This window comes from Eriocheir sinensis, chromosome 33, assembly GCF_024679095.1.
Source record: "Eriocheir sinensis breed Jianghai 21 chromosome 33, ASM2467909v1, whole genome shotgun sequence".
Taxonomy (NCBI): Eukaryota; Metazoa; Arthropoda; class Malacostraca; order Decapoda; family Varunidae; genus Eriocheir; species Eriocheir sinensis.
In genome coordinates this window covers 8,038,702-8,066,256 of record NC_066541.1, presented here as the reverse complement: position 1 = coordinate 8,066,256, position 27,555 = coordinate 8,038,702, and the positions used below count along the sequence as shown (strand labels likewise).

General features: G+C 43.7%; 1 protein-coding gene across 2 annotated transcripts; it reads left to right on the top strand.

The window, feature by feature from the left end:
* Positions 1-4,849: 4,849 nt before the first annotated feature.
* On the top strand, positions 4,850-26,496 carry LOC127006677 (uncharacterized). Of its 2 annotated transcripts, XM_050876867.1 has the most exons (17): positions 4,850-5,012; positions 7,852-7,988; positions 9,610-9,790; positions 11,155-11,283; positions 13,262-13,443; positions 13,822-13,950; positions 14,118-14,273; positions 16,261-16,391; positions 17,140-17,245; positions 17,927-18,054; positions 20,035-20,227; positions 20,783-20,953; positions 21,237-21,378; positions 21,854-22,075; positions 23,701-23,831; positions 25,577-25,754; positions 26,067-26,496. In XM_050876867.1, exons 1-16 carry the CDS (start codon positions 5,006-5,008, stop codon positions 25,748-25,750), a joined length of 2,319 nt encoding a protein of 772 aa, XP_050732824.1. In that variant the 5' UTR covers positions 4,850-5,005; the 3' UTR covers positions 25,751-25,754; positions 26,067-26,496. The 2 variants fall into 2 exon arrangements, with proteins under 2 accessions (XP_050732824.1, XP_050732823.1); XM_050876866.1 differs by lacking the exon at positions 26,067-26,496 and having other exon boundaries at positions 25,577-25,869.
* The last annotated feature ends 1,059 nt before the right edge of the window (positions 26,497-27,555 follow it).

Here is a 27,555-nt window from a genome sequence, read left to right as displayed (position 1 = left end):
CTGGGACGGCTGGGACCTTCATGCTCCATGGCCCTCTCGATGGAGTTGCCTTCACACACCATGCACACATCTCATCTCCTTTGCTCAAGGGGGAACAGTAATCGCTCCTTGTCAGTGGAAAAGTCACGGCCTGAGCGGGGCTCGAACCTCCGCCTGCCAGGCCGCGAAACATGGCAATACAGAGCTTTACCACTGGAGCGGTGTGAAATCTACACCAGCAGTAATTTTGAGGGCTGCGTTGCAGCAGAAAATGTTTTTTTCTACTCTCTCTCATCAAGGCGTCTTTCTTTTGTGTGCGCGCGTGTGTATGTGTGTGTGTGTGTGTGTGTGTGTGTGTCTAATGTTTAGGGTGCGTCTCTCTCTCTCTCTCTCTCTCTCTCTCATCAAGGCGTCTTTGTTTGTGTGTGTGTGTGTGTGTGGCGTCTTTGTTGTGTGTGTGCGCAATTCACCACGGCCTGATCACGAGTCGGACTCGCTTTCGCCAGCAGGTACCCTCCCGACATGAGCAAGTGTATGCTCATTATCGTCGATCTCTGAGTACTGCCTTGACCTCACACACCACACACCCCATCCCCCTTATTCAAGGGGGAACAGTAACCACTCCTACTCCATGGAAAGAATCCGGCCTGAGCGGGGCTCGAACCGCCACCTGTTTGACCGTGAAGCCTTACAGCGCGGCGGTCTAGCCGATTGAGCCACCGGAGTGTGTGTGCGTGTGTGTGTGTGTGTGTGTGTGTTTGCATTTTGGGCTATGGTGCCGGTAGGCTTTCTTTGGTCGGCCCGAGCCCGGCGTGGCGCAAGTAAGTGTTTATAGTGGCGCCATCTATTCTTGGTTCATGTGCGGCATTGGTGCCCCCCTGGAGCTCATTCTTGATTTCCCTTTAACAGTCCCTCTCGAGTCCGGGTTGATAGGTGGTCTTCAGGACAGTATGTGGACTGTCTTAGGCCACTCGGTGGTGACTGAAAAATCACAGGTGGTAACAGCGGATTCGAACCCATATCATCCACGACGCGACGAATGCGGGACCGACACGCTAACCACTGTGTGTGTGTGTGTGTGTGTGTGTGTGTAATGGTTAGGCTGCGACCCCCTCGGCATGACTCCTCCGTGATGCAGTGGTTAGCGTGCCTAGCTACGAATCCTTGGGCCCAGGTACGAATCCCGGTACGGGCAGTGGGCGTGCAGCTCACCCACCTGTTCATCCTTCCTTTCGTGCTGCTCTATAAATTGGTACCTGAGGACACCTGGGGAAGGTAACCTGTGTTATAACCCGAATGTCACACTGACCCTGTGTCCCAGTGTGGCGTTACGCGCCGTCCTACTCGTGAGTCGTGAGTTGTCCCTCCCTGATATGCGCATGCTCGGGTTTTGTTTACAAACAGGATAAACAGGTTTTACACAGTCCCGTGTCGCCAGCCGTCCGTCTATCATGAACTGTCCTGCCCAATATTTTATTTACTTTTACAAAAGGCAAACAGCGTATTTTTTTCTCAAGTAAAGGAAAAGGTTGAACCAACTTTTATCTGATGATATACCGGAACATTTATGAAATATGAAAGTTTGTTACTGCATCCCTTGTATATCAGTAAATGTCATAAAGGTGATGATCTGCACCCCTTGTATGTCGATAAATGTGATGACCTGCACCCCTTGTATTTTTTTTACAGCACAGAGAACAACTCAAGGGCAACAAAAAGATTAAAAAAAAAAAAAAAAAAAAAACCCGCTAACTGTTGCTCTCATATAGTGATAAGTATTGAGTGGCCAAAAGAGAGGTCAATTTTGGATGGAGAGGTGTCTTGATACACGCTTCTTGAAAGAGGTCAAGTCATAGGCAGGAGGAAATACAGACGAAGGAAGGGGTTTCAAGGTTTGGACAGTATAGGGATGAGCATGAGTAGAAAGTCGTGTGCAGGGGGGTCGCGGAAGGGGGGGGAGGCATGCACTTTTAGCAAGTTCAGAAGAGCAGTCAGCATGAAAATATCAATAGAAGATAGAAAGAGATGCAACATGGCGGCGGAATTTAAGAGGTAGAAGGCTGTCAGTAAGAGGAGATGAGCTGATGAGACGAAGAGCCTTAAGACTCCACACTGTCCAGAAGAGCTGTGTGAGTGGAGCCCCCCACACTAAACCGAAGCTAAATCCAAATAAAAAAGTTAGCGATTAGTGGCTAGCTTCCACTAATTTATTCATCATTTTAGCTGTTTAGCGTAAGGGAAGCTAACTTTTTAGTTAGTGGATTACCAGGTATGCGAAGCTAATTTTTCGTTAGCGGTGCCCACCACTTTCTTCGTAGGCCATCATAACCAAGAAATAAGAAAAAAAAAGCTGAATATAATGTCGCATACTTTCTGGCAACATATATTGCTTCTTTCACTACTCCTTAGCAACTACCAAGGAGGCTTTTATAATCGTCTCCTTGACCACCACCGTCGTTTGTTTGTTTATATATAGCCGCGTGGTTGCTCGTATACCTACAACGGCTTTCCATTCGTAAGGATAACCTTCAACTCACTCCAGATTGGGTGTACCTGCAACCGCGTTTGCACTTAGCTCCAACGGTTGGAGGAAACCCCCCAGTTTGAGCCCATCTTAAAGACCACGCACAGCTCTACCGTATGCCCAAACTTTACTTCGCCGCTCACCATCGCGCTTCTCGATTCAGTCTGTGTTGCTGTTCATTGTCTCTTGTCCCCACGTCCGCGCCACGCCCTTCGCTTATCACTCATCAGCATCACACTGGGGCGGATGCTGCGGGGGAGAGGGAGTTGCAGCAGAGACCATCATCATTATTACTTCCGCCAAGACATGGTTCGCTCATTATCTTCCGTCATTAGCTGGGCGACGGAGGCAGGGCTGCTATTTTCGCTCAGATCATTATTAATAAAAAAATAAAAAAAACATGTGGGTACGTTCTCTCTCTCTCTCTCTCTCTCTCTCTCTCTCTCTCTCTCTCTCTCTCTCTCTCTCTCTCTCTCTCTCTCTCTCTCTCTCTCTCTCTCTCTCATCAAGGCGTTTTTTCGTGTAATAATAATAATAATAATAATAATTATTATTATTATTATTATTATTATTATTATTATTATTATTATTATTATTATTATTATTATTATTATTATTATTATTATTAATAATAATAATAATAACGGTTTAATGATGAAACATACGTGTAGCCAATAGCTGAAGATACACATACAAATAAAGTGTAGATGCATAAACTTAAAATGAGAATAAAAACAAAATGGTGATTAAAATAGATGCGATGTCAATAAAGGGCAGATGAATGTAATGAGTTGATGAAAACGACAAATTAAATTAAATGAACACAAATAAACGAAGATGAATGAGGTGATAAGAACCTGGCAATGGTGACTAGAAAATAGGTGAATATGAATAAAAGAAAATTAATTGATAAGTTAATGGAATACAATGGAATACAACAGCGGTGAAATAAATTTGAGTACAAATAACAGAAAATTAAAATACTACATGGTAAAAATTTAAAAAGTCAGGTTATGATCCTTGTTAGGTATTTAAAAAAAAACTAACTACTGTCGGTATGGTGCTGTTCTTGTACCGGTCAGTTCGGGCTCTGATGGGGACCAGCTTGTTGTGGTGGCGTACTGCTCGACGGGGCCTCGGGGCTTCGGGAGGGAGCAGGTGTCTGTGGCGTGGTTTGTGAAGTAGCTTGGTGCCGAACCTCTGAAGCTGAAGAGTCAGGAGGTCCGGAATGGAATGAAGGCTCAATTGGGTGATGGCTTCGTTGTAAGATGAGTAGTTTGACCCCATGGTGATTCTAATTCCCCTCTTCTGTACTTTTTCCTGTTTCTTTGTTTGTGTGTTGTTGAGGGATGACGACCGGACTGGAGAGGCGCAGCACAGCTTTGGCAGGATGAATGCGGTGTAGCCATATGTCAGGTCGGAGGTAGGGACACCAAATTTCTTGAGAGTGCGGAGCATGTGCAATCGATATGAGGTGGCTGAGATCGCAATTATGTTGGTGTGAGGGTCCCAGCGGAGCTTGTCGTCGAGGAGAATGCCAAGTGGCCGTGTGTGTGTGTGTGTGTGTGTGTGTGTGTTTCTACGCCTTTGTCTTTGTTGCTAAGGCCATGTTGAGCAGTTACATTATGGGCAATCATACATAGGTACTCCATGACATCTATACGTAATTTTTAAGGTTTCACAACCTGGCTGTTTAAACTATACAAAAATCGTCGGTTTATTCACTTAGATTAAGACTTATTACTGCGTTCCACTTGTTTAGATCGAAAATTACAGATTATTACCTTGTCTGTTCTGCTCTTACAAACTCTTCCTCTTCTCATTTCTTTGTAATATATCCTTTCTTTTCCTCTCAACATCTATCCTTTTCCCTACAGGGTCGTTCTCTTCCTCCAAAATCCTCGTTCTCCTACTTTTCCTCTTTATAATCGGCATTATGATGATGTGCATATCTTGTCGACTCCTGGCTCAGAATGTTCATCCACTTACTCAAGCATTCACACAACCCTCCCTCGGAAGCTGAGTTGTATACGCCTCCCCTGCACGTACAGTCAAGCAGGTGTTGTGAAGCCCCGTGAAACACTCCTCTCGAGACGCCCAAGCACTTACGGGATCATATTCGTCTTGATGTGGATACATGTGCCGGGCTTTTCCTACTCGTCGAATGCCTTCAGATAATACTTGATAAGAAGGAAGAAACTGGATGTGGGATATTCCAATTTGATTACCGGTATAAACCCTCGTTATAGACCTTTCTTCACCCTATTTTTTCTTCACTTATAGATATTTGTTGTCACCATGGCTCGCGATAGCCTCAAGAGCGCACGCGCACCCCATCCTCCCTCCTTGTAGATTATGGTGGGCCCTGATCTTGCCACTCAAGGTTAATGTCAGTCTCGCCGTATATATGAATCACCCCGCCGCCTCGATGCCGTCAGTTCTCCGCCGACACACGTAAGGGTAACGCTGCTCCTCAACCTCTTAGAGCTGTTTCCGTGAACGATGGCAGGTGGGTCTGTGATAGGGAGTTATAAATAATATATTTTTATTGTTATTTGTACAATTGAGGAAGTATCTGGATCTGGATGATAATGCGCATACCTAACACGCATATTTCTGTTGGCTGTTGGGAGAACGGGGGAGCCAAGTGTGCAGGGGAGGGAAATGAATCAAGTGTTATATTGTAAGTGTTGGTGTGTTGTGGTGACAAGTGAATGTGTTTGTAGCTCAAGGTCCCTCTGTGACAAAGGGGAAGGGGATACCTGCTCTCTATTATAATTAAAAGTATGCTAAGCTGCCCTACCTATAGTCTATCACGAACTTTAGAGATTATCTTAGGGGACACTTTAGAGATTATCTTAGGGGACATTTATATAAGGGAAGGCTGCATGCCTACTCTCATCATAATGTCGAATGTAAAGAGGAAAAGTAGGAGAACGAGGAGTTGGAGGAAGAGGACGATCATATAGGAAAAGGACAGGTGTTTTGATAAAAAACAATATATTGCAAAGAAACGAGAAGAGGATTTTGTACGAAGAGAACAGTGAAGGTCTGAGGAACAGGGTGGCGGGTGAGATAACTGAGGTTTCTGAACATATGGCTGTAGGGTACAGAGTTCACCACAGAGTTATATACCTAGAGCGCGCGCTCCCGTGTTGTGGGGTTGGCGGAGGGTGAGGCAAGCTACCCTGGCGCGGCAGCCATCTTGGGGAGCCCACTTTCCCTCACTCTGTGGTAGTGGTTTTGATGGTGGTGGTGGTGGTGGTGATAGTGGTGGTGATGATGGTGGTGATGGTGGTGGTGGTACGTGATGGTGGTGGTGGTGGTACGTGATAGTGGTGGTGGTGGTGATGGTGCTACGTGATAGTGGTGGTGGTGGTGGTGGTACGTAATAGTGGTGGTGGTGGTGGTGGTGGTGGTGGTGATGGTGGTGGTGGTGGTGGTACGTGATAGTGGTGGTGGTAGTGGTGATGATGGTGGTGATGGTAGTGGTGGTACGTGATAGTGGTGGTGGTGGTGGTGGTACGTGAAAGTGGTGGTGGTGGTAGTGATGGTGCTACGTGATAGTGGTGGTGGTGGTGGTGGTTCGTAATAGTGGTGGTGGTGGTGGTGGTACGTGATAGTGGTGGTGGTGGTACGTGATAGTGGTGGTGGTGGTGGTACGTGATAGTGGTGGTGGTGGTACGTGATAGTGGTGGTGGTGGTACGTGATAGTGGTGGTGGTGGTGGTGGTGATGATGGTGGTGATGGTGGTGGTGATGGTGGTGGTGGTACTGTGACAGCCCCGGGTTCGACCCCTGGTCATCACATGTTGGAAAAATAATCATGGCACATGGTACAAGGGGGTATTCCCAATTTTCCCAGCTGGCTTTTAACTGGTTTCCGCGGTGTTGGTATGCCGGCGGGTATGTTACAGTACGTGATAGTGTTGTTGGTGGTGGTGGTGATGGTAGTACGTGAATAGTGGTGGTGGTGGTACGTGATAGTGGTGGTGGTGATGGTGGTACGTGATAGTGGTGGTGGGGGTGGTGGTGATGGTAGTACGTGAATAGTGGTGGTGGTGGTACGTGATAGTGGTGGTGGTGGTGGTGGTGATGGTGGTACGTGATAGTGGTGGTGGTGGTGATGGTGGTACGTGATAGTGGTGGTGGTGGTACGTAATAGTGATGGTGGTGGTGGTGGTGATGGTGGTACGTGATAGTGGTGATGGTGGTCTTGGTGATGGTGGTTTTCAGTTTTCATAAACAGAGAGAGTATAAAACCTGAGTTATGTCATGTCACGTCAGTCCGTCTCTCTCTCTCTCTCTCTCTCTCTCTCTCTCACCACCTCCACCACTATAGCACCACCACCACCACCATCATCACCACCACCACTACTACCACCACCACCACCACCTACCACTTACCTCCACTTTGAAATTGCCGGCTGGAGCACAGAGTTGGCTGGACTGGGCTCCCAAAGATGGCGGCCAAGGTACTTCCGGTTGCCGCACCCGAGTGTCTGGCTCGCGCGCTCTAGGTATATAACTCTGTTTAGTTCACCCGTCATCTTTAGTTTTATGTTGTCTCCTGGGTATCTTTACCTTATCTATTCATGGTAGCGAACTGTCAGGAGTGCGCACAGTGAAGATGGCATAGCCTATCCCATCATCAAGCTCTGAGTGTCAAATGACTTCAGCCAGACCCACAACTCGCACACTGCTACCACTTTGGAAAAAGAGCTCGAATAATATTATCAAAAAGTAGAGACAGCGTGGGTCCGCCCAGACCCAGCGATACAGTTCTAGGGTTAAAAACGATAGGTGTATGAGTGCTGAATTATAATCTTGAGGTGGACGAAGGGATTTAAAATTATCTATCAAACTAGCCTAGTTAAATACCAAGACAGGACTCGTTGCAATGGGTTTGTTGCATTAATTTAGATTTAGTGAATGTAAATACGGGTAAAGATTCGTTTTAGTACCATGCCAGTATTTCATTACCTACCGTATGAAACATCACTAGCTCTTCATATATCTTTTCTACAAACGTTCAACAATCATGGAAACGCTTTCAAAATCCAAATCAAGGAATATTTATTGTTGAAAATGGGGGATAATATTGTTGGAGGGTAGGGGGGGGGGCTGGAGTGGCGGAGGGGGAGGCGGACTTCTTGTAAATAATTACATTATTATTATTATTATTATTATTATTATTATTATTATTATTATTATTATTATTATTATTATTATTATTATTATTATTATTACTATTATTGACAGTCCCAGTCAACTGAGGATTAGTTCAGCAACAGAGCTATTTTCACCTAAAGATTATTATATATTGTTTGAGAAGAAAAATCGTTCCAGAGATGAAGAAGTGGGGCAAAGGGGAGTACTGGGGACAGTCCGCTGCCTTCGACCCCGAGTGGCTGCTGACGGAGAAACAGAAGAAGTTGCGAGATGACCTGATCGAGCTGTGCCGGGTGAAGATCCGGCCCCACGCGGTAAGTGTGCTTAGCCATGGCCATGGCCATAGCTGGGCGTTATCGCGATAAGTTATCGCGATACTTTATCGCTGATAACAAAATCGGATTATCGACCATCCGCTACTTATTTAAATATATATCGGTATCTTCGTTACTTTTGTAACCAAACTAGCGATAATCGCTACTTATTTTCCGCCTCTCAGAAAAAAACGTTGTCTCCCTACTGCGCATGCGTGGCCCGGGCGCCCGGTGTTGTATGAAAAAACTTCGGGGTATGAAATATCTTCGGTGATGAGATTTCATGCTTAGATCATGAAAATTAAAACACTAGGTTATTTTATTTTTATGCTACTCAACAATCAATATATCATAGAGAAAAATCATTTAACTTTGCCCCAAAAATGATTATTCACTGCCTCAAATTTGATATTCCATATTCGTTTGTGACCATGCCATGATACTGAAGGCACCCGGTGTTGTGTTATTTGGTGTCCCATCGTCAAAAGCTGGCGCTTTTGTTTACAAACACTGGTGTCTCGTGAACTGCGCATGCTCAGATCATTAAGTGTAGACCTGTTCAGTCTCACAATGCTTTTTATAACACATTAAGAGTTGCTGGAAAGCTGAATCAAACATACAGTACCACCATCCTCGCTGTTTCTAGAACGACGTACATTCTGTACATATAAATACAACTCGTACAGAGTGTCGTTCTAGAAACAGCGAGGACGGTGGTAGTGGTACTATATGTCTGATTCAGCCTTCCTGCAACTCTTAATTACGGTTTAAAAGCTTTGTGAGACTGTACAGGTCTACGCTTGCTGGTCTGAGCATGCACCGTTCACGAGAGACCAGTGTTTGTAAACAATTTTTGACGGTGGGGACGCCTGATAAGTGATAACACAACACCGATTCAGGCATTTTTAGTATTACCGTCCATATGTACATGTCAACGTGTGGTTTTAAGGTTTTGTAAGTTTCCTTAAATACAGATAATGAAAATTTGAATTCATCAATGTTGTTCTATCCGAAATATCAATATAGTATCGTTTTCGCCTATCGGACTTATCGCTAGCTAGTATCGGAATTGTGGATTTATATCGGGTATCGGTTATCGCCTATATTTGTGTCTCTAGTTAACGAATATCGGTTATCGCCGTTAAGATTTTTCATTATCAGTTATCGGTTATCGGGAATAAGGTTTTCTGTTATCGTGGCCAGCTATGGCCATGGCTTAGCCTGCACCTGCGTGCCGCCTCGAGGCTTGGAGCAGTCAAGTGACGAGGGCGACGAGGCCCTTGTTCAGTCATCGTAATTGAACATCGTAGATTCAAACGCTTTGCACAATTAAACGGATTAAGATTTATATTAGGGTTGGATCACTTGCATGACTGCTTGGCACCGCGATGGATACCTTCGAATGATGTGAAAGACCTGGGTGTCCTCTAGCGATCAAGAACTACCCCAAAGTTTTGAGACTGTCTTTCACCTCCCTCCTGTGATCCGCCAGAGCACTACTTCTTGCCCATATGACTAGGTGAACCAACACTATTTCTCATTTTTTTCATTCGTCAAGGACTACACGCGTTAATTAAGCGGTGGGAGTCACGGCGTGCTGCAGCTCTTCCTCTTCCCTCAGATCCACTGCGACAAGGTGTACGAGTTCCCGCGGGAGTCCCTCGACGCCATTGCCGAGCTGGGTCTGCTGGGCCTTGTGGTGCCCAAGGAGCTGGGTGGCCTCGGGGAGTCGCACAGGTTCGCCGCCGTCATTGTGGAGACCATAGCCCGGTATGGCTGCCCCTCCACCGCCATGGTCTACAGTAAGTGCATGGATGGGGCCAAGAAGGGACACACACACACACACACACACACACACACACATTTTTGTGTCAAATTGCCAGTTCGACAGTCCATCATAATCATAAGCGCCCAAACCAAACTATTATCTACAATGACCTGTTATTTTTACTCAGTACCAGATACTAATAAAGAGATCCTGCGTAGGCTTCTAAAATTTCCTCCTTTTTTATATCAACGCCAAACACTAGAGCTTCAAGGGGTTTTCGTCATATTTTGCGTTTGGTTGGGGAGCTTACAATTAAACGCAGCATTGGACTGTAAAGTCCCGTTCACACTGTGCTGACTCTGGGCCACGATTACCCACGACTCTAGGGTACACGAGGTCTTGGGTGTTGATGTGCAAGGGTCGGGCATGTCTTGCAAGAGGTATTGAGACTGTTGGAATGCTGCGCCGACGTCGTGACGGGAGTCTGGAGTCGTGAGGGTTAGCACGACATGCTGGCAACTAGTTGGCCGAATGTCCCAGACAGTCGGCAAGACACCAGTAAATCCTCCTCCCTCTTCTTGGAGCGTGGAAACCTTGTCAAATGCTGAAGTCGCTGGTAGGGATGGGCAAGTGCCGTTAATTTGAGTACCGGTAGTACTGGTATCGAAAACTCAGGTACCGTTAGTACCGGTACCGGTACCCGAAGGTATATAGTATTTTTTTCTATCTTAATGACTTCTGATGAAATTCCCAAATAAATTTCCTGCAAAGGAAACTCTCTCTCTCTCTCTCTCTCTCTCTCTCTCTCTCTCTCTCTCTCTCTCTCTCTCTCTCTCTCTCTCTCTGAATGAATATTTTTTTCGATAAAAAAATAGCATGTATAGTTATTATGGATGTACTCGATCATAGTCTAATAACAATAACAATATTTATTAGCAACCTAAAAAATATTCGGACATGAAGAATTACCAATAAATCCAATAAACGAATCCGAGCAATCTGGTACCGGTACCGTTCCGTTCAGCTGGTACCGTTAGTACCGGTACCGGTACCGGTACCTGCCCACCCCTAGGCTCGCTGGGTTGTCGTGGTCCAGAGTCGGCACAGTGTGAACGGGGCATAAAACTGGCCCGAAATCGTGACGTTCGTGGACAAAGTCTAAAACCTAGTTATACTCGTATGTAATAGAAGGACTGATGGTCTAATGAGAGGATATTGTCCCTTCCATTTGCCTATAAATATAGCTTTCGACACACCAGAAAATGATAACTGATTACATATCTGGCGCTAAAATAAAGGTGGTACACGTTACATATTTTATTTTTAGCTTTATCATATGTTAGATACGTTCTTGGAGATGTGAATGTGTTTTATATTTATTTTGCATCGCGTGTCCAGCCATGCACCTCGGAGCCTGCTCGACGGTGCTCTTCAGGTACCACGACAACCCGAAGCTGAAGGACCTGCTCTCCCGCCTCGACAAGGACAAGCTGGTGGGCACCCTCTCCTACTCTGACCCTGCTACAGGTTAGTGGAGGGGACCGTTTCTTATCTGTACTGGCAAGAGGGGGAATAGGGTTAATCTAACTAACTACTGCAGCAGGAATTGATGGAATCACAGCAGAAATGTAGAAGTGTGGAGATGTAGTTGTTAAATGGATGGTCAAGATATGCGAAGTAGCATGGGAGCTGGGGGGGGGTTGCCAGCAGACTGGACAAGAGCCATCGTTATCCCAGTTTACAAGGGGAAGGGCAGGAGAGGGGAATGTGGGAGCTATAGAGGTACAAGTCTCCTGAGTATACCCGGAAAGATATATGAAAGTCATAATAGAGAGGGTGCAAAGACTTACAGAAGAGAAAATCAGTGAAGAGCAAGGAGGCTTCAGGAAGGGAAGGGGGTGTGTGGATCAGATATTTTCCTTCAGGATGGTAGTAGAAAAAATAATAGCAAAAAGAAAGAAACTATATGTATACGCTGCCTTCATGGATTTGGAAAAAGCTTATGACAGAATCGATTGGATTGCATTGTGAGATGTTTTAAAGATTTATGGTGTGTGAGGAAAACTGCTTAGTGCAATAAAGTCTTTCTATGAGGATGCATCTGCATGTGTCAAAATTAGTGGAGAAACAAGTGAACATTTTGAGATAAAAGTGGGTTTAAGGCAGGGATGTGTCATGTCACCATGGTTGTTCAATATTTGGATGGTGTTACTAGAGAGATGAAGGGCAAAGTTGGGGAAGTTGGAGTAAAAATGTCCGCTGAGGGAAGGAAGTGGGTACTGAATTCGATATTGTTTGCTGATGACACAGTGCTCTTTGCAGAAAATGAAAGTGACTTACAAAATTTGGTCAGTGTTTTTGATAGTGTCTGTAAAAGGAGAAAGCTGAAAGTAAATGTCAACAAAAGTAAAGTGATGGTTTGTGAGCGAAGTAGAACTGAGGTAGTAGATTTTGTATGCCCATATAGAATGGGAATTGAATGTGAAAAGGAATGCAAAATAATTCTGAATGGTGAAGAAATGGAGGAGGTCAATAAGTTAAAGTACAGTACCTTGGATCAGTTATGTGTATGCATGGTGGTACTGAGGGAGAGATAAGAGAAAGGGCATTGCAAGGAAGAAGCCATGGTAGGGTCTTTGGGACGAATCATGAATGGCAGAAGTGTGAGCATGGAGGTAAAGAGGGATTTGAGAAATACAGTAATAGTACCAACCCTCACATATGCAAGTGAAACATGGGCCTGGAATGAAAGTCAGAGGTCTAGAGTGCAGTCAATGGAAATGAGTTATTTGAGGAGTGCTTGTGGTGTGAGTAGAATGGATGGAACGAGTAATGAAAGTGTGTACGAGCATTTTGGAATGTGTCACAGGGGTGAAGGGAAGAAGTGTGGGAGTTTGCTCGGGAGGATTGCCGGGAGTATGGACAGCGAGTGAGTGAAGTGACGCACCCCCAGCCATATGCTCCTCATTAGTTTGTTAATAAAAAAGACAACTAGCCTGGAGGTGAGGGCGAGTAAGAAACATGTCCAGACTCTCCCTACAATATAGAAAACTGAATATATTCTAATGAACTCAAAAGCAATAAAAGTCTATTGCAGAATATGTACAATCTTTTTTATGCTAAAAGTTCACTGCTAGCTTCATACTATTCATCAGTAAGCTCTGAAAACCTGCCATCCACTGTTTTCTCATCTTCTATGTAAGATTATTTCAAGAGGATAACAGTAACACCTTTCAAACTCATTTTCTTCCTCATCTAAGGAACTTATTATTTTTCACTCGTTGAGAAGCTGCTGTCGATTTTTTTTTTTTTTCCAGCTTTCATTATTGAAATCGACAAAACATCTTGGCCATCAGTTTCATTCATTCTGACTAAACCAGAAACTATACAAAACCTTGCATGTAGGTTTTTATTAATTAAGCAAAACATCTAGACTTAAAAGACGTACATGTCGTATTTTTTTCCTGATTGTTTCTCCACTGATGTTCATAATAATGTCCTTCAGGTGGACACTTCTGGTTCCCTCTGTCCTCAAAGGTGAAGAGCTTGGACAAGGACACTGTCCAGCTCCTGAGATACGGTTCTTGGTCCACCAGCGCCGGCCACGCAGACTGGTACATCGTCCAGACAGTGAGTCCCAACTTCGGGGGCAACTACTCCAACCTCTCCTGCTTCCTGATCTACAAGGTGAGCCACTCAGCATGTGTTGGTTGTCCCTTCTTATTAGTTTGTTAATGTTTTATTATGATCCCTCAGAAATTTTATTGAATGAAATAGTGCATTCCAAAAAACACTTATTGCCTGCTGAAAAGATGGTTAGGACTAAAAACTTGTGTGTAAGAGATATGCATCATCAGACTTTTAGACCAATGAAGTACACCATTTTTTGCATAAGAAATTGCAAAAAATTGTGATGTCAAGCACTTCACTGTGGAGGCTGGTTCATTTTCCCTTTCTCAGAGTCTTTGATATAACCTTTTACAACAGACCTTTGGTTCAAGAAGATGCATCAAGATAGCCTTTCATAACTATGTCATAGGAATTTTTTAAAACTTGTGATTCAAGGATGAGATTCGGGCAAACACTGAAGACTGGAGTGCACTGGGGCTGCATGGCAACATGTCTGGGCCTCTGGTGGTGGAGGGAAAATTCAACTTGGACCGAATGGTGGGCCCACCGGGTGATGGCCGCATTGTAAGTAAAGTTGTCCTGATAAATGCTCATATTTTGAAATGTCATATTAGAAGATTTCAGGGATTACAGAATTTAGAATATAGGAGAGTGAAAAGCAAAACTATATAGTAGTGTTGGAGTTCATTTATCTAAAACACCAAGTATAATAGCTATTCTTCTCTTCCCAGAGTAATGATGAGTGCGTGGACCCGTACTTCTTACTGTTTTCCTCTGCGTGCTGGGTGGGCATCTCACTGGCATGCATTGATGTTGCCAAGAAGCACGTAACCCGCAAGGCTCATGGAGATGTGGGCATGAGAGTGTGTGACTACCCAACCATCCAGGTGAGGCTCATTAACCTGCTCACCTACCCATGAACAGTAGGCATATGCATAGTTGTTGACATTGATCTCCAGAAGCATAACTTATATTCTTCAGCATATTAAAACTTAGTAATGAAAGTGTAATGTCTAAATATTTTCTGAAAAAAACAGAAATGGAAACAAGTTTTGTAGATTTAAGGCAGATAGCAAGAAAGTGTGAAATCTGATTAGGAAAAGATAAGATAAGAGAGTGATTAAATTTAAGTACTTAGGAGTGTTTTTTTTTTTTTTTTTTTTTTTTTGTGTGTGTGTAACTATGGAAGCAGAGAGCAGTGAAGGGCAGACAGGGGATTGGTGCACTGAAAAAAGTTATGAAAGGAAGAAATGTAAGCATGGGAAAGAAGGATTTAAGAAACAGCATCCTCCTCTCAACTCTTCCATGTGCATCGGAGACACGAATGTGGAATGTAGCACAGCAATCACATAGTACAGGTTGAGAATCCTTGATCCGAAATTCCAAAATCCAAAAGTTTTTTAATAGTGACATGGCACCTTTTTTTTTTTTTTTTTTTTTTTCGCCGCCTCCTGGGTGGGGACACAGGCTATAAGGAGGCCGTCAGGGTCAAGTGCATACATCCCTCCAAGGAGGGACCACAGACCCTTGCTGGCTGATGGCTCTTGAAGGGGAGGGGAGGATGCTGATAGAGCAACTCTATCGGCTGATGTCAGCCTAGCCGACCAAGTCAGTCTTTCGATGAGGACTGACGTGTTTCCTTGTACAAGTTGAAGACTTGAGCGTGGGTTCCCTTTGTTCGCCGCAAGACGAGAGTGCTCAAAGTGGAAAACAATGGAAATAGAGTCAATTAGGGTCGCCAATTTGAGCTAAAAAAATAAGGAACGCAACATCCCATTCTTCCATACAGAACGAATCCCTGTTTTAAGGAACAGGTGGCATCCCTAAAATTTCTCTAGCCTTTCATGACTGACACGTTGCTGGTGAAGGCAAGAGGAAGGGGGGAGGGACGTTACGACACGCATTTTTCACAGGATGCCCCTTGACGACTGGTTTTGCGGTTCACCGAAAAATGCACTCACTACAGTTTTAAAATACTGAAATTTATCTGCTTAACCATTCAGACAGCCAAATACGAAACAAATGGCATACGTAAAGTTAGGGTAGTTTAAATGTATTCAGCAGGCAGTGCGGGGTGGTGGAAATACGTAATGCAGCGCAGGATGGGAAATGACGGCGGCAGTCCACTATACGCGGGTCAGTGTTGTGAAGAATACCTCCTCACAGAAATAAGTCGCTCTGCTGTTCAATACGCATGCACACTGGGGGGAATACACAACAGGAAAAACAATAATTTGCCTTGTTTTGTTCTAAGTTTGTCCACTTGTGATATGTGAGCAGTGAGTGAAATATAGAAACAGCAAGTTGAACCTCTCTACGAGCTATTTTGCAGCAGTGGGTGCATAACAGGCAATTGAAAAGTCACTCATTTAGTGATTTCCATAGAAAAATACTACCTCCATAATAGACAGCATCATATTGGTTGGTTGAATGAGTGAAACTTGGTGCTCTTAGATGGTTTGGACATGTAATGAGACTGAATGACTGATGGTCTGGTGAGTAGAGTATTTGAGCAGGACTGGGGAAGAGGATATCAGGGAGACCACTGATGAAATGAATCAGTAGAGTGGATGAGTAGATGGCAGGCAGGAAATTGATTTTGCTGATAAGGAGATCAGGGAAAATTTGGGGCACTTATGCTGTGGCCACTTCATTGGGTGAAGATCCCATGGGGGGGCAGGGTGTTGGAGATATAGACTCATAGATTGACAGAGAAAGCGTACCTAAATATTTGTGAGGTAGTTTATTGAAAATATTTTCTCTATATAACAGTGAATAAATCCAACAATATTATTTAACAGTCTTAGAAATGTTGATCCAAGGAAATACTGGGTCCACTTGTGCAAGACCTGACCAGTCGAGTAATTGTTTCAGGACTATTTTGGGGAGGCAGTGTGTGACACCAACGCTGTCCGGGGCCAGATGTTCTTGTTGGCTGATGGCTTGGACGGCGCCTCCGGCAACAATGACTGGCGACTTCACAAAGACACCTCATTCGCTCCAAGGCAAGTGTATCTAAATATATAGTAGGAGATCTATACTATGCTATATATTTTTTTCTGTAGCATTAATGCACACAAATATCACAGGTGAACTGAGGTGATTGTTACTATAATGAGACTTTTAAAGTTAGGAGGCACTGATGAAGCTGGAAGCATATTAGAATGTAGGAAATATTGTATTCAGCTCATGTATATACATGATTTTCTGACAAAAGGAAACAAAATAGGGATGTGATGGAAAGGTGGATTATTTCCCTTCATGAAGTGATTAAGTACTTTGAAACATTTAATCAGTTTCCTAAGTAAGCATCATTTCTAAAGAGGAAACATGTTAAAAGACAAAATAGCATCTCCTTGTGGGCATTGTTCTGTAAGGTAGAGAACTCCTTGATTGCCCTACGTTTAATGCCTTTTAATTTAGCAATGTCGGTCACATGACTTGGGAGACCAAAACTGTACTGTGTGTTCTAATGTGATGCCTGACTAAACTATTGTATAGCAGTATTATTACACCTTTATTCTTAAATGAGGACTTGCTGGTAATGAAGCCCAGCATCCTGTTCACTTTCTCTGCATTGTTTGGAGAATTTGAGGTGTGATGAGATTTTAACTGCAAGATCATTTACACCACACACTTCATAATAAGATTTTATATTTTTTACTCTAACTCGAAGAATTTTATAATATTGACTGAACTCTAACGATGTTACTTTCCTATGAAGACAGATATATTTAGCTTTACTGTCCACAGGACTGACTTCCTTCACTGGTTGTGGCAGCTTAAGTTCTCTGCTGCCAAGGTCGTCAATAATGTGACAGACAAGATGATGCACGCCTGTGGCGGGACCGGCTATAAGGTGAGGACTGTCAGGCTCCTGAGGATAGAAATGAAAATATGGTTCCTTATACAGTAGAAAATAACAGCATAAGGGAGAGTATAGGGGGAGTGCTGGAGTAGAAAGTTATGTGCAGCAAGGCTGCGGGAAGGGTGGAGACATGCAGTTAGCAAGTTCAGAAAAGCAGTCAGTATGAAACCATTGGCAAAATATAGAAAGGGGGGCAATAATGTTGTAGAATTCAAGAGGTACAAGACTGTCCGTAAGAGGAGAGGAGACGAAAAGCCTTTGACTCTACTTTGTCTAATAGGGCTGTGTGTGTGGAAGTACCCCGCACATGATGCACACTGTATGAGCCCGGACAAGGCCCATGTACAGACATGAATAGAATTTGGGAGGGGTGCAAAACCTGGTGGTGATGATGCAGAATGGCCAACCTCAAGGGAACTTATTTAGCAAGAGATGAGATATAAAGTTTCCAGTTGAGATTGAGTTAAACACAGACCAAGAATGCATAGTGTAGAAGAAGGGGACAACTGTGTCTTATCCAAGAAAAGGGGATAGATGTTTGGATGATGGTGGTGAGTTTGAGACAAAAGAGGTGAAGTTCTTCAAATCAACAATTTCTGCAGTGGCATAGTACTTTGTGTTTCTTAGAGTTTGTTGCATAATTTGAAGTGTAAATACAACATTGTTTTGCAGACTGAGCTGGGCATTGAGAGACTGCTTAGGGATGGCAAAGCTGGCTGGGTCATGGGTCCTTCCAATGAGGTACTGCGACAATTTGTTGGCAGGACGGTGCTCGAAGGCTTAGAAGTGCTGGACTACTGGTGAGTCAGTCCTTCATTACTGTGTGATTAGCATTTATTTTATACCGTTTACCATTGATGAGGTTTCATGCCTCACTCCGCTGCCAGGGCAGCGCTCCAGAAGGGCCGTCAACATGTACAATGTTAGCTTCAATAATAATCTACAATGCATTTATGTATGTTGAAGACATTTTCCTACAATATTCTCTAAACCTATTTTGACCCTCAAGCAAAATTAAACACGTTTACATGTATGGGCAAGAGGTGAATTACACACACACACACACACACACACACACACACACACACACACACACACACACACACACACACACACACACACTGTGTGTGTAATTCACCTCTTGGTCTGCTGCGGGTCTCTCTCGAGACAGCCAGCCGTTCCCCCACGGAAGAGCACAGAGCTCGTAGTACAGATCTTTGGGTAGGACTGAGACTGAGTGTGTGTGTTAACACAAGAGCCCCCTCCACCCCCACATAAGTACTTTACACTGATTTTCTCTTCATATGCTAAAGTTTTCTGAAAGCAGGTAACGGAAAGGAAGCAAAGTGCCTTTGCATTGATGGAGCATGGGTAGTGTGTTGGCCACGTGGCCCATGACAAGTATATCAAGGCTCATGACATTCAGGAAGCAGCGTTTCTCCCTGCAGGCAAGGGTCAGGCGATGAAGGGATATGTAGGTGCTGCTGATAATGTTTTACAGCGATAAGTATTGTTAAATCCATCCATCACAGCAGCAACACTAAAAGAGAAGCACCCAAACTTGTGTTAAGTCTCTCGGTACCCTCTGAGCGCTGCTGCCTCTCAAGGTCATCAGCAGCCCGCCTTGACGTGCCTATATCACAGGCTACGTGGGTTACTGAGTGCCTATACTGAGACAGTGGCTGATCGTAAGGCTAATAATAATCTCCTGTCACCTTACGGCACATTTCAACGGCTGGTGACCAAATTATGGTAAAGTATAAGGGCGTAATGGTGTGTTGGCGACATCTGTTGGTGTAGATACAAACTGTCTCTTATTTACTTTCCCACAGCTCACTGGCTGCTGGCTCCCAGCTGGCTGGTAGGGGAAGGTGTGCAGGTCTGACACATGTGTGCTTAGTTTCAGTGGACGACCCGTATGGCTGTGAAACAAAAATACAAAACAGAGCGTGTGCTAGCATTTAAAAAGTGCGTCGAAAACAGGGCCAATAATGTCGTCCAAATCTTAGGTTGTCGGGACTCTCTTTATAAAGGGACTCTACTCGTACCGACCCGACTGCTACTGAATAATGACTCGGACTGACTCCCTCTCTCATCCCATGCAGCCTCTTTATAATGCTGCCGGTAGGTGGGAAAACATCTCATCCACTCCCCCTCCCAACCTTATTCCTTCTACACACAAGGACGCATCTCCGTAACAAAATTAATAACTGATCATGTTAGAGCTTAATTAACCAGAAGTGCATTTAAGAGGGGAAAACATTTAATTCTGAAATTCATTTGTAATTATGTAACATCAGTTTGGCGCCCCCAGATGCTGCGCCCGGGGACAGATGTCTCCTCTTGCACCTTCTCAGCCCTTGATTCAACCTCATCTTTAACCACAGATATTTCTTTGGATAATTCTTGCTTGAATTCATCCATTTTTTCCACAGTGTTGGTAGCCAGAGATGCTTTATGGAGGCATGGGGTGCATATCCAATTTATTTTAGGTATATTATCCTGCTTGATTCCTGTCAAATTAGCACACTTCACATGACACCACCTAAGACACAAACAGCATCCAGTCCACTTCTTGCCTGTGAAATCCTCACAAACGTGACACAGATCCCTCACGCCCCTGGCCCTGCCAACCATGTTGACACAGCAGTTTCCATGTGGAGCTAAACGCAACACACATCCACTCTGCACCACAACTCACTCACTTCTCTTCTGATTACTTCCTGTACTTTCATAATCAGTTGATAATATGATATTAAACTTGTTGATATTGTTTATAGGGAACAATGTCCCAACCATAGAGTTATACACCATGAGCTCAAAAAGCTGAGTCTGGCAGACAAGAAGAAGTTGGCCAAGGAGTTGATGGAGGAGGTGCAGATGGAAGAAACAGGAACAAAGCTGAAACATCCCTTCCAAGACACTGACTTTGACAACCCATTCAACATTTGCCCACCTGCTGTCAATGACAAGGTATGTGCATGAGGAAAGGTGGCCTTGTATTTTATAGGGTGAAAATGACTAAATATATTATTTTGCTGGAAGCTTCCCCCGGGGTCTATGGGCCTCTGGAAGACTCTGGGAGGAGTGAGCAGGGGGGCGGGGAGCAAGGCCCTGCCACCAGGCGGGAAGTGTTGCCAATTCGCCCAGATTTTTGCTTCATGTTCATTCTTGTATGATCGAATATACTGTAATGTTCTAGACTGTACTGTTCGGTATATATATAGGAGAAGAGGGCGAGAGGAGTTGGTCACAGTCATAGTCAGCGAAGAGTCAGAGTGAATTGCACTAAGGAGGAATATTAAACTACAGCAGCTGTGCAAGGTGTTTTACATATCTCCCTCCCACGGAGTCTCCTGACGGCGACACGGAACCCAAGTAATACGTCCGGCATAACAATATTATTAATCTACTCAGAGCATAGCTACAACATTTCTCAGCAGCCATGTAGTGTATTCAGCAACATTAATGCCATCTTGGTGAGTGGTTGCTTTCATATTGATGAAAATCCTGCCTGTAATCTTTCAGGTGATCAAAACAGCAGATGGTAAGAGTCATGGCCCTGCCCTGAGGCCAAATACCTGGCTACCACTTACCCTCAAGTCTACTGCCAGTGTGAGCGACAAGATGGCCTCCTTTGTGTTTGCACTGCCCAAAGAGACTGACCACACTGGATGTTTGCCAGGACAGTATGTTGCTGTAAGTATGCCCAGAATGCTGTTCTCTGATTCTCTTAAATATTAAATGAACATGAGGAAAATTGAGATGCAGGATTAAAGTTCAAAGCATTTATTTTATCATTTTTAAGTCACAATGTGAATGTAAGACTGGAAGAGCATTTAATAAGTACATTATTCATGCAAGTTCATACATGTTTGAAGATCCAATCACAGTCCAGCATGTATCACCAATCTGGGTATTGATGATAGTAACAAGTAACAGTCAACCTTGCAAGGACCGTGACTGAGATGAGTTTCTACAGGCGAGGGTGAACATCAAAGGCAAGGAACAGCTGCGTTACTTCTCACCAGTGTCCTGCCCAGACGACTTTGGCAGCATTGAGTTGGTGTTGAGGTTTGAGACACAGGGCATTATGTCCCAGCACTTCAAGGCTCTCAAGCCAGGTGGGCATTAGGTGACATGAGAACAAAATAGTGTAAGCAATCTCCAGGAGGCCAGTTAGTTTTCACTGGGCAGCTCCTGTAAACCTAGAACCGCTTCTCACCACCCCTGCCCTCAAATTTTTCTAACCTTTTCTTGAATGTATCTGTCATGCTGGAACTTGCCACATGATTGCCAAGCCTGTTCCACTTATTCACTGCTACAAGTAAACCAAGTAACTACTTGTTCTACCCTTCTAGTTTATTACTGGAGCATTGTTGAAAGCACTTTATTTGTTTCATCATAATCATTCAACATTCTTTTTATTTCCTTTCAGCTGCCAATATCACCTGTGTCTGGTTTTGAGTCTTATTCCCAAAAGTTTAATCACTCCCCGAGATTTTACCAGTATGTATTTATGCACCCTCTTCTAATGATAATAATACATTATGATCACAATTGTTATTTTTTCCCAGTGAAACATTACTGTTTTTTTAGGTGATAAAGTTGAGTTCCAAGGTCCCTGCGGAGGGTTTGAGTACGCGCCAAACCAGCTGGATGAAGTGACTATCCTGGCCTCTGGAGGCGGCATTACCCCTGGCCTGCAGCTCATCCGCTCCATCCTCAAGGTCTCGTCAGACAAAACCAAAATCAGTCTCCTCTACTTCTCTGAAAATTACAATGAAATTCTCTACAGAGAAGAATTGGATAACTACAAAGGTTTGTATAATTTTCATTGTTTGCTGTAAGACATTTAACAATATAAAGAAATTTCTTAAGTCAGGCGGGTAGGCGGTGTCTGAGTGGATGGCGTGGCGGCGCCGTGTCCAGGACAATGTGGGTTCAAGCCCCACCCAGTGCCACAAGCATGGATTGATCAGGTCCACAACTCTGCCCAGTACCCAGTCCATACAAGTTGTGGAAATTATTCCATCTGTATATATTGTAATTATTAATTTATAGTAATTCAGTTAGAATTAAGCAACAAGTGGTAATAGTTCATATCACAATAAATAATTAGAAGCAGTATGAAATGTTTTGAACGTAACCCATAACGTTCAGTGCCAAGGTGGCAATCATTGTTGATCTGAGAGGCAGTGAACACACCGCCGGGCTCTTGCTCACCAGACTTCAGACGAGATGCATGCCGGCCTCGTATTCGGTGCATTGTCCATGATGTGGGTTCGAATCCGCCGCTAACCACCTCTGATTTTTCAGTCAAAATCAGTCACCGCCGAGTGGCCTAAGACTACCCACATGCTGTCCTGAAGACCACCCATCAACCTGGACTAGAAGAAGCTGTACAACGCAATAATGGCACCACTATAAACAATTGCCTGCGCCATGATGGGCTCAGGCCGACCATCAGGCCACCATTTAAATGCAAATGACCTCCGACCAGAAGAAGCTCCGCTCCAAGCCTCCCTCTGAGGCGAGCGCTATCCGAACAGCTGATGGCAGCCTCTTATCGGACATGGATGGGCAGAGGGCTCGTTGGGCTTAGTACTTTGAGCAGTTGTACACGGTGGACCCTCTGAGTGGACAGCTTCCAGTTGCTGGGTTGCAGGTGGTGGATGCTGATCCACCCATTGACGAAAGCCCACCCTCTCTTAACGAGGTCAGAGAGGCTGTGACAAAGTTGAAGGGTGGAAAGGCACCTGATATTCATAACCTCTGGGCAGAGCTGCTCAAAGCATGAGGTCATGATCCACGGGTTGTATGCTGTCTTGACTGCCGTAAAGCAGTCTGGTACCATTCCTCCTGACTGGAAGAGGAAATAGGACTGACAAGACTGCAACAAATACCTTTGTATTACACTGCTCAGTGTGCCAGGAAGGTGCTTGCCCACCTAATGCTGATGCAAATTTGCAGCCAGCTGAAGCTACAGAGACCTGAACAGTCTTGGTTCACTCCTGCTTAGTCAACCATGACGGTGTCCTTGCAGTTTGCGTTCTGGTGAAGCACCAATGTGAGTTTCGACAGGGAATGCTTGCAGCCTATGTCAATCTCAAGAAGATGTTTGACTCAGTGCAATCAATGCAATTTCACATGCATTTCCCCATCATACAGTATATCTATAGGAGTATATGGTGTAATATTACTAATAGCATAACAGAATTTACCACCAGAGACCAGTCCTTTTGATGAAGTCTCCTCATGACATAACAGGTAAGCTTGTAAATATAATTATGAATTCAGCGACCTTAATAGAAAAGCTCTTACAATGCAAGGAGGGAGGATCAGCCATCAAAATGGACCACATGGTAAGTTCACACTTAAAGGGTTTATTTAACATTATTCAGCACTTACTTGAAGGCACACAACATACCATTTTCTCTCGGTAGCCCGTGACAGTCGCCTGAGGGTGGTGTATGCACTTGGCGAGGTGCCAGAGGACTGGGAAGGTGAGGAAGGCTTCATCGACACAGAGATGATCAAAAATCATGTCACCAAGCCTAATGGGAAGAAGCACAAGGTAATTATCTAATTTGCAAAATACTTGATGGTACATATTGGATCTCTTACTTAGACTTGATAAAAGGCTATGATTAAGCTGAAGTTTGCTTTAGTAGCAAAGACAAAAGTCAGGCAAAGCTTAACTGCATACAAATTCACAAGACAATACACAATAGGAGAAATCATCCACATTGTCAGCTGCATTAACATACTGCAGTTTATTTTTCGTCTTATTTTCCGTGCCCAGCATGGGTCAGCGAGGGCTAGCAGGAAACAATTTTGTGTTACTCGGTTATTCAAGCCAAGTTGTGTCAGGACTCTCCCGTACAACTTTCCCAGCACAGCCAGTGGACTTACATCCCTTTATCTACTGCATTTACCCCCCACTCCATTTCCTTTGCCTAAGGAGCCAGTTAGTATGGGTTTTATGCAATTCTTTGGTACCATCCCCTGCTCCCAAGCTAGTTTGTATTAATCTAAAATCCATTAACTCACTACCTCCATATTTTAGCACCGAGTTTTCCAGGCCATGTATCTGATGCCTGGGCATGAAGAGGACTGGAATGCAGCATTTCTCATTTGCTTCTCCAAAAGGGCTTTAAAGTAGTAAAACACTGCAATATTTCACTCAAATATGTAGATAGCTTGGTTTGAAAATAGATCAGAAAAGCATTGCTCATCTTGCTTTATTCCTAACAAAAAGAAACTACTATAGGTAAAGCCTTGGATCTCCAGTTGCTTCTTGCCACTCTTTTATCATCTCATAGAGAGGGCAGTAACTAGGCTTCCAGTGATATTCGCTCCATGTTAAGAAATAAATAAGCTCAAGTTTTAAATATCAGTTTAATTGTTGATAAAAATGAAGAGTAGATTTTGTCAAGTAAAATCTCAAGATGCCATCCATCAGGAGAGCTGCCAATAATGTTTACATTGGACCATATGAAGAAAAGCTGAGAAAACTCTACTAGTATTTGAACTGCACAGACGGTATCTCCAGTTACGTGGCTATAGGGAGCATCCTCCGTGTGGGCGAGGCAGTGCTGGAAAGGATGCTTGTGTGGTTTGAGTACTGGGTGTTGAGGTACTATATTCAAAATACTGACAGAGTGCACCACTTGTTATCAAGTAAGTTGATATTTCATTGGTGAACTGTTTCACACAGCAAGTGTGTAATGGTCCCAATTAAGATGTGGGTAAAGACCCCAAAAGGCCAAGTGACATAGAAATCCCTTAAGCCCGACACTAGAGTATCCACCTCCCATCTCGGGGGCCCAGGACTAGAGTATCCACCTCCCATCTCGGGGGCCCAGGTTAGAATCCTGGGCGGAATATTTGGAAAGATTTATTCTCTCAAACAGATAAATTCCCCAAATAAAATAAAATATTCAAAAGCTACTATTGTCTGACTGATGATTTCTTGGGTATTACAAGCTAACATTTATTCAATATCAATTTTTGCCAAAATGAAGCAGACGTTTATAGAATTTACTTAGTTAATACATTAGCAAGGGTGTCATATTAAAGGAAGTCTGATTTTACTCACCCTTCAATCAGCTTAAAAAAAAAGGTGAGGTGAGCAATGCTTTCTTCAAGGTATATTTTCATACAAAATTATTTGAATGTAAAATAGTACAGTTTCACACCTCTTACAGAAAAGTAAATGAAAGGTATATTACATTCCTTTCTCTCACACCGGGGGACTGGACGACACTGTGCTGCCCCATACAGTTTAGTAAATTCTCCATTGTCTTGCTTACTTCATAGATCATTATGTGCGGCGGACCCACGATGGCCATCTCCTGCCTCCACTCCCTCCGCACACTTGGCTATGGCTCTGACAGCATGTTCATCTATGGCCCATTTGGAACTGCACAAGTGCAGACTGTGTACGGGCAGAACGTGAAGCTGTCCTCTCACTCCTGCGACAACGTCCTCTGATGTGGTATCTCATGTCTTGAGATCACTTTGCAAAGGGAACTACATTACTTTTTAACCTTGAAAAAATGTTTCCCTTCCTAATGGAAAAAATAAATAAATAAATAAAAAAAAAAAAAAAATTCAAGTTGTAAGAGGCACACCACTTGTATTATTTAGATTGAGTATTTCTGTTCTGGATATAATATTCTCCCAATCCTGCCCTGCCTGCTCCTTGAGACATTTCATATTCATAGCCTGTGTTTTAAACATTTAGATTGTTTACCATATTAACCCCTTGACTGCATACTTCCTACCTGAAGACCTCACCAATCTACAGGAATGGATCAAAAAGTGGCTGCTACAACTCAATGAAGAAAAATGTAAAGTCCTGCATCTTGGGAGGGAATATCCAGCATACCAGTACCACATGGGAAACACTCCACCACAGAGGCAGAGGAAAACCTGGGACTATATTATGTTACCAGGCTACCAGTGAAAGCCAAATCCATGCCAAACGCAGAGGACGGATTAATCATATCTACAGTAAACCCAAGCCACTCACAATAATAGGCTAACATTTACCGGACCTAACAGTAGATTTTATGATTTTCATTGTCAAACAATGCAAAAGATAAATTTACATATTACACATATATTTATAAATTTTACTTTAATCTCTTGGTTAGTTAAGGCATGATATTAGTTACTCATCAGCATCTAAATTTTTCACCAATTTGTAATTATTAAATATAATAATCCTTTAAGAAGTATGTTTATTTATCCTTTGATTATTTATTATAATTTTTTTGTTCACTTGGCACAAAGTGTAATACTGAAATATCTTCACTCTGTATTGTCCCTTGGTAGTATATACAGCAACCACACCAGAGCGACTGGACACACCTGATATTAACACAATCACAGACGAGGAGAAAGCATAACACACAATATAAGAGTTTTAGAAAAGGGAAAATATTGAAAAGTTATGCAGAAACAGGCTGGAAAGAGGCAAAAGTGCATGCCATAATGGAGCAAGGATGACAAGTTTTCAAGGAACCTGCAGGCTCCATAATGTGTGTGATGATTATAAGGGTGCCAGGGCTTTTGCAGGCCCCCTGCCCAAAATATTTTATCTGACAAAAAGCTTCCTCACCATGACATGGAGGCTGTTAATGTCTCCACATTACCTACATTGTAGTGCAGCTGACTTGCCTGATGGGCGAGCCTCCCGTAACTCACTCTGCGATTGGGGTACCTCTTTGGCCGACTGGTTAAGGAGTGGCTCCTGTCTTGGTGGTCTCGGGTTCGATCCCTGGCGCCGGCAAACTTTTCCTTGTCTGGATTAATTCCTCGTGTGTTTCCTTACACGCTGTGGTTGTGTTGGAGTATAGCAAAGAGTAAATTTTTGGCGTTTCAACATTACACTGCATACCGTAAGAAAACTGACCTGCAAAACCTCCTCAATAACCACTGGGGCCTCCTTGAGCTCTACAAACTCGTCAACCCAAAACTTCCTTCTCGACCTCCAGAATTAACTTTCACCTTGACCTCCATAGCCTCTTCCTTGGCTGCCACCATCTCTTCAACCTAAAGACAAAGGACCTATTCCAGAAAATAGATTTATGTAAGAAAAACACTTTTCAAATAATAAGTCACAACCCACAATGCATGGCAAAGGAAGGAAAAGAGGGTTTTATTAGACTTAATTGTCAGTGCCAGACAGATAAACGCTTGCAAGGAAATTTAAGATTAGGAATTGAGGAGTGTGGCAGGGCAAGTAGACTAGGGAAGCTGTGAAGAGAGGACAATAGTGACTGGCATGGATA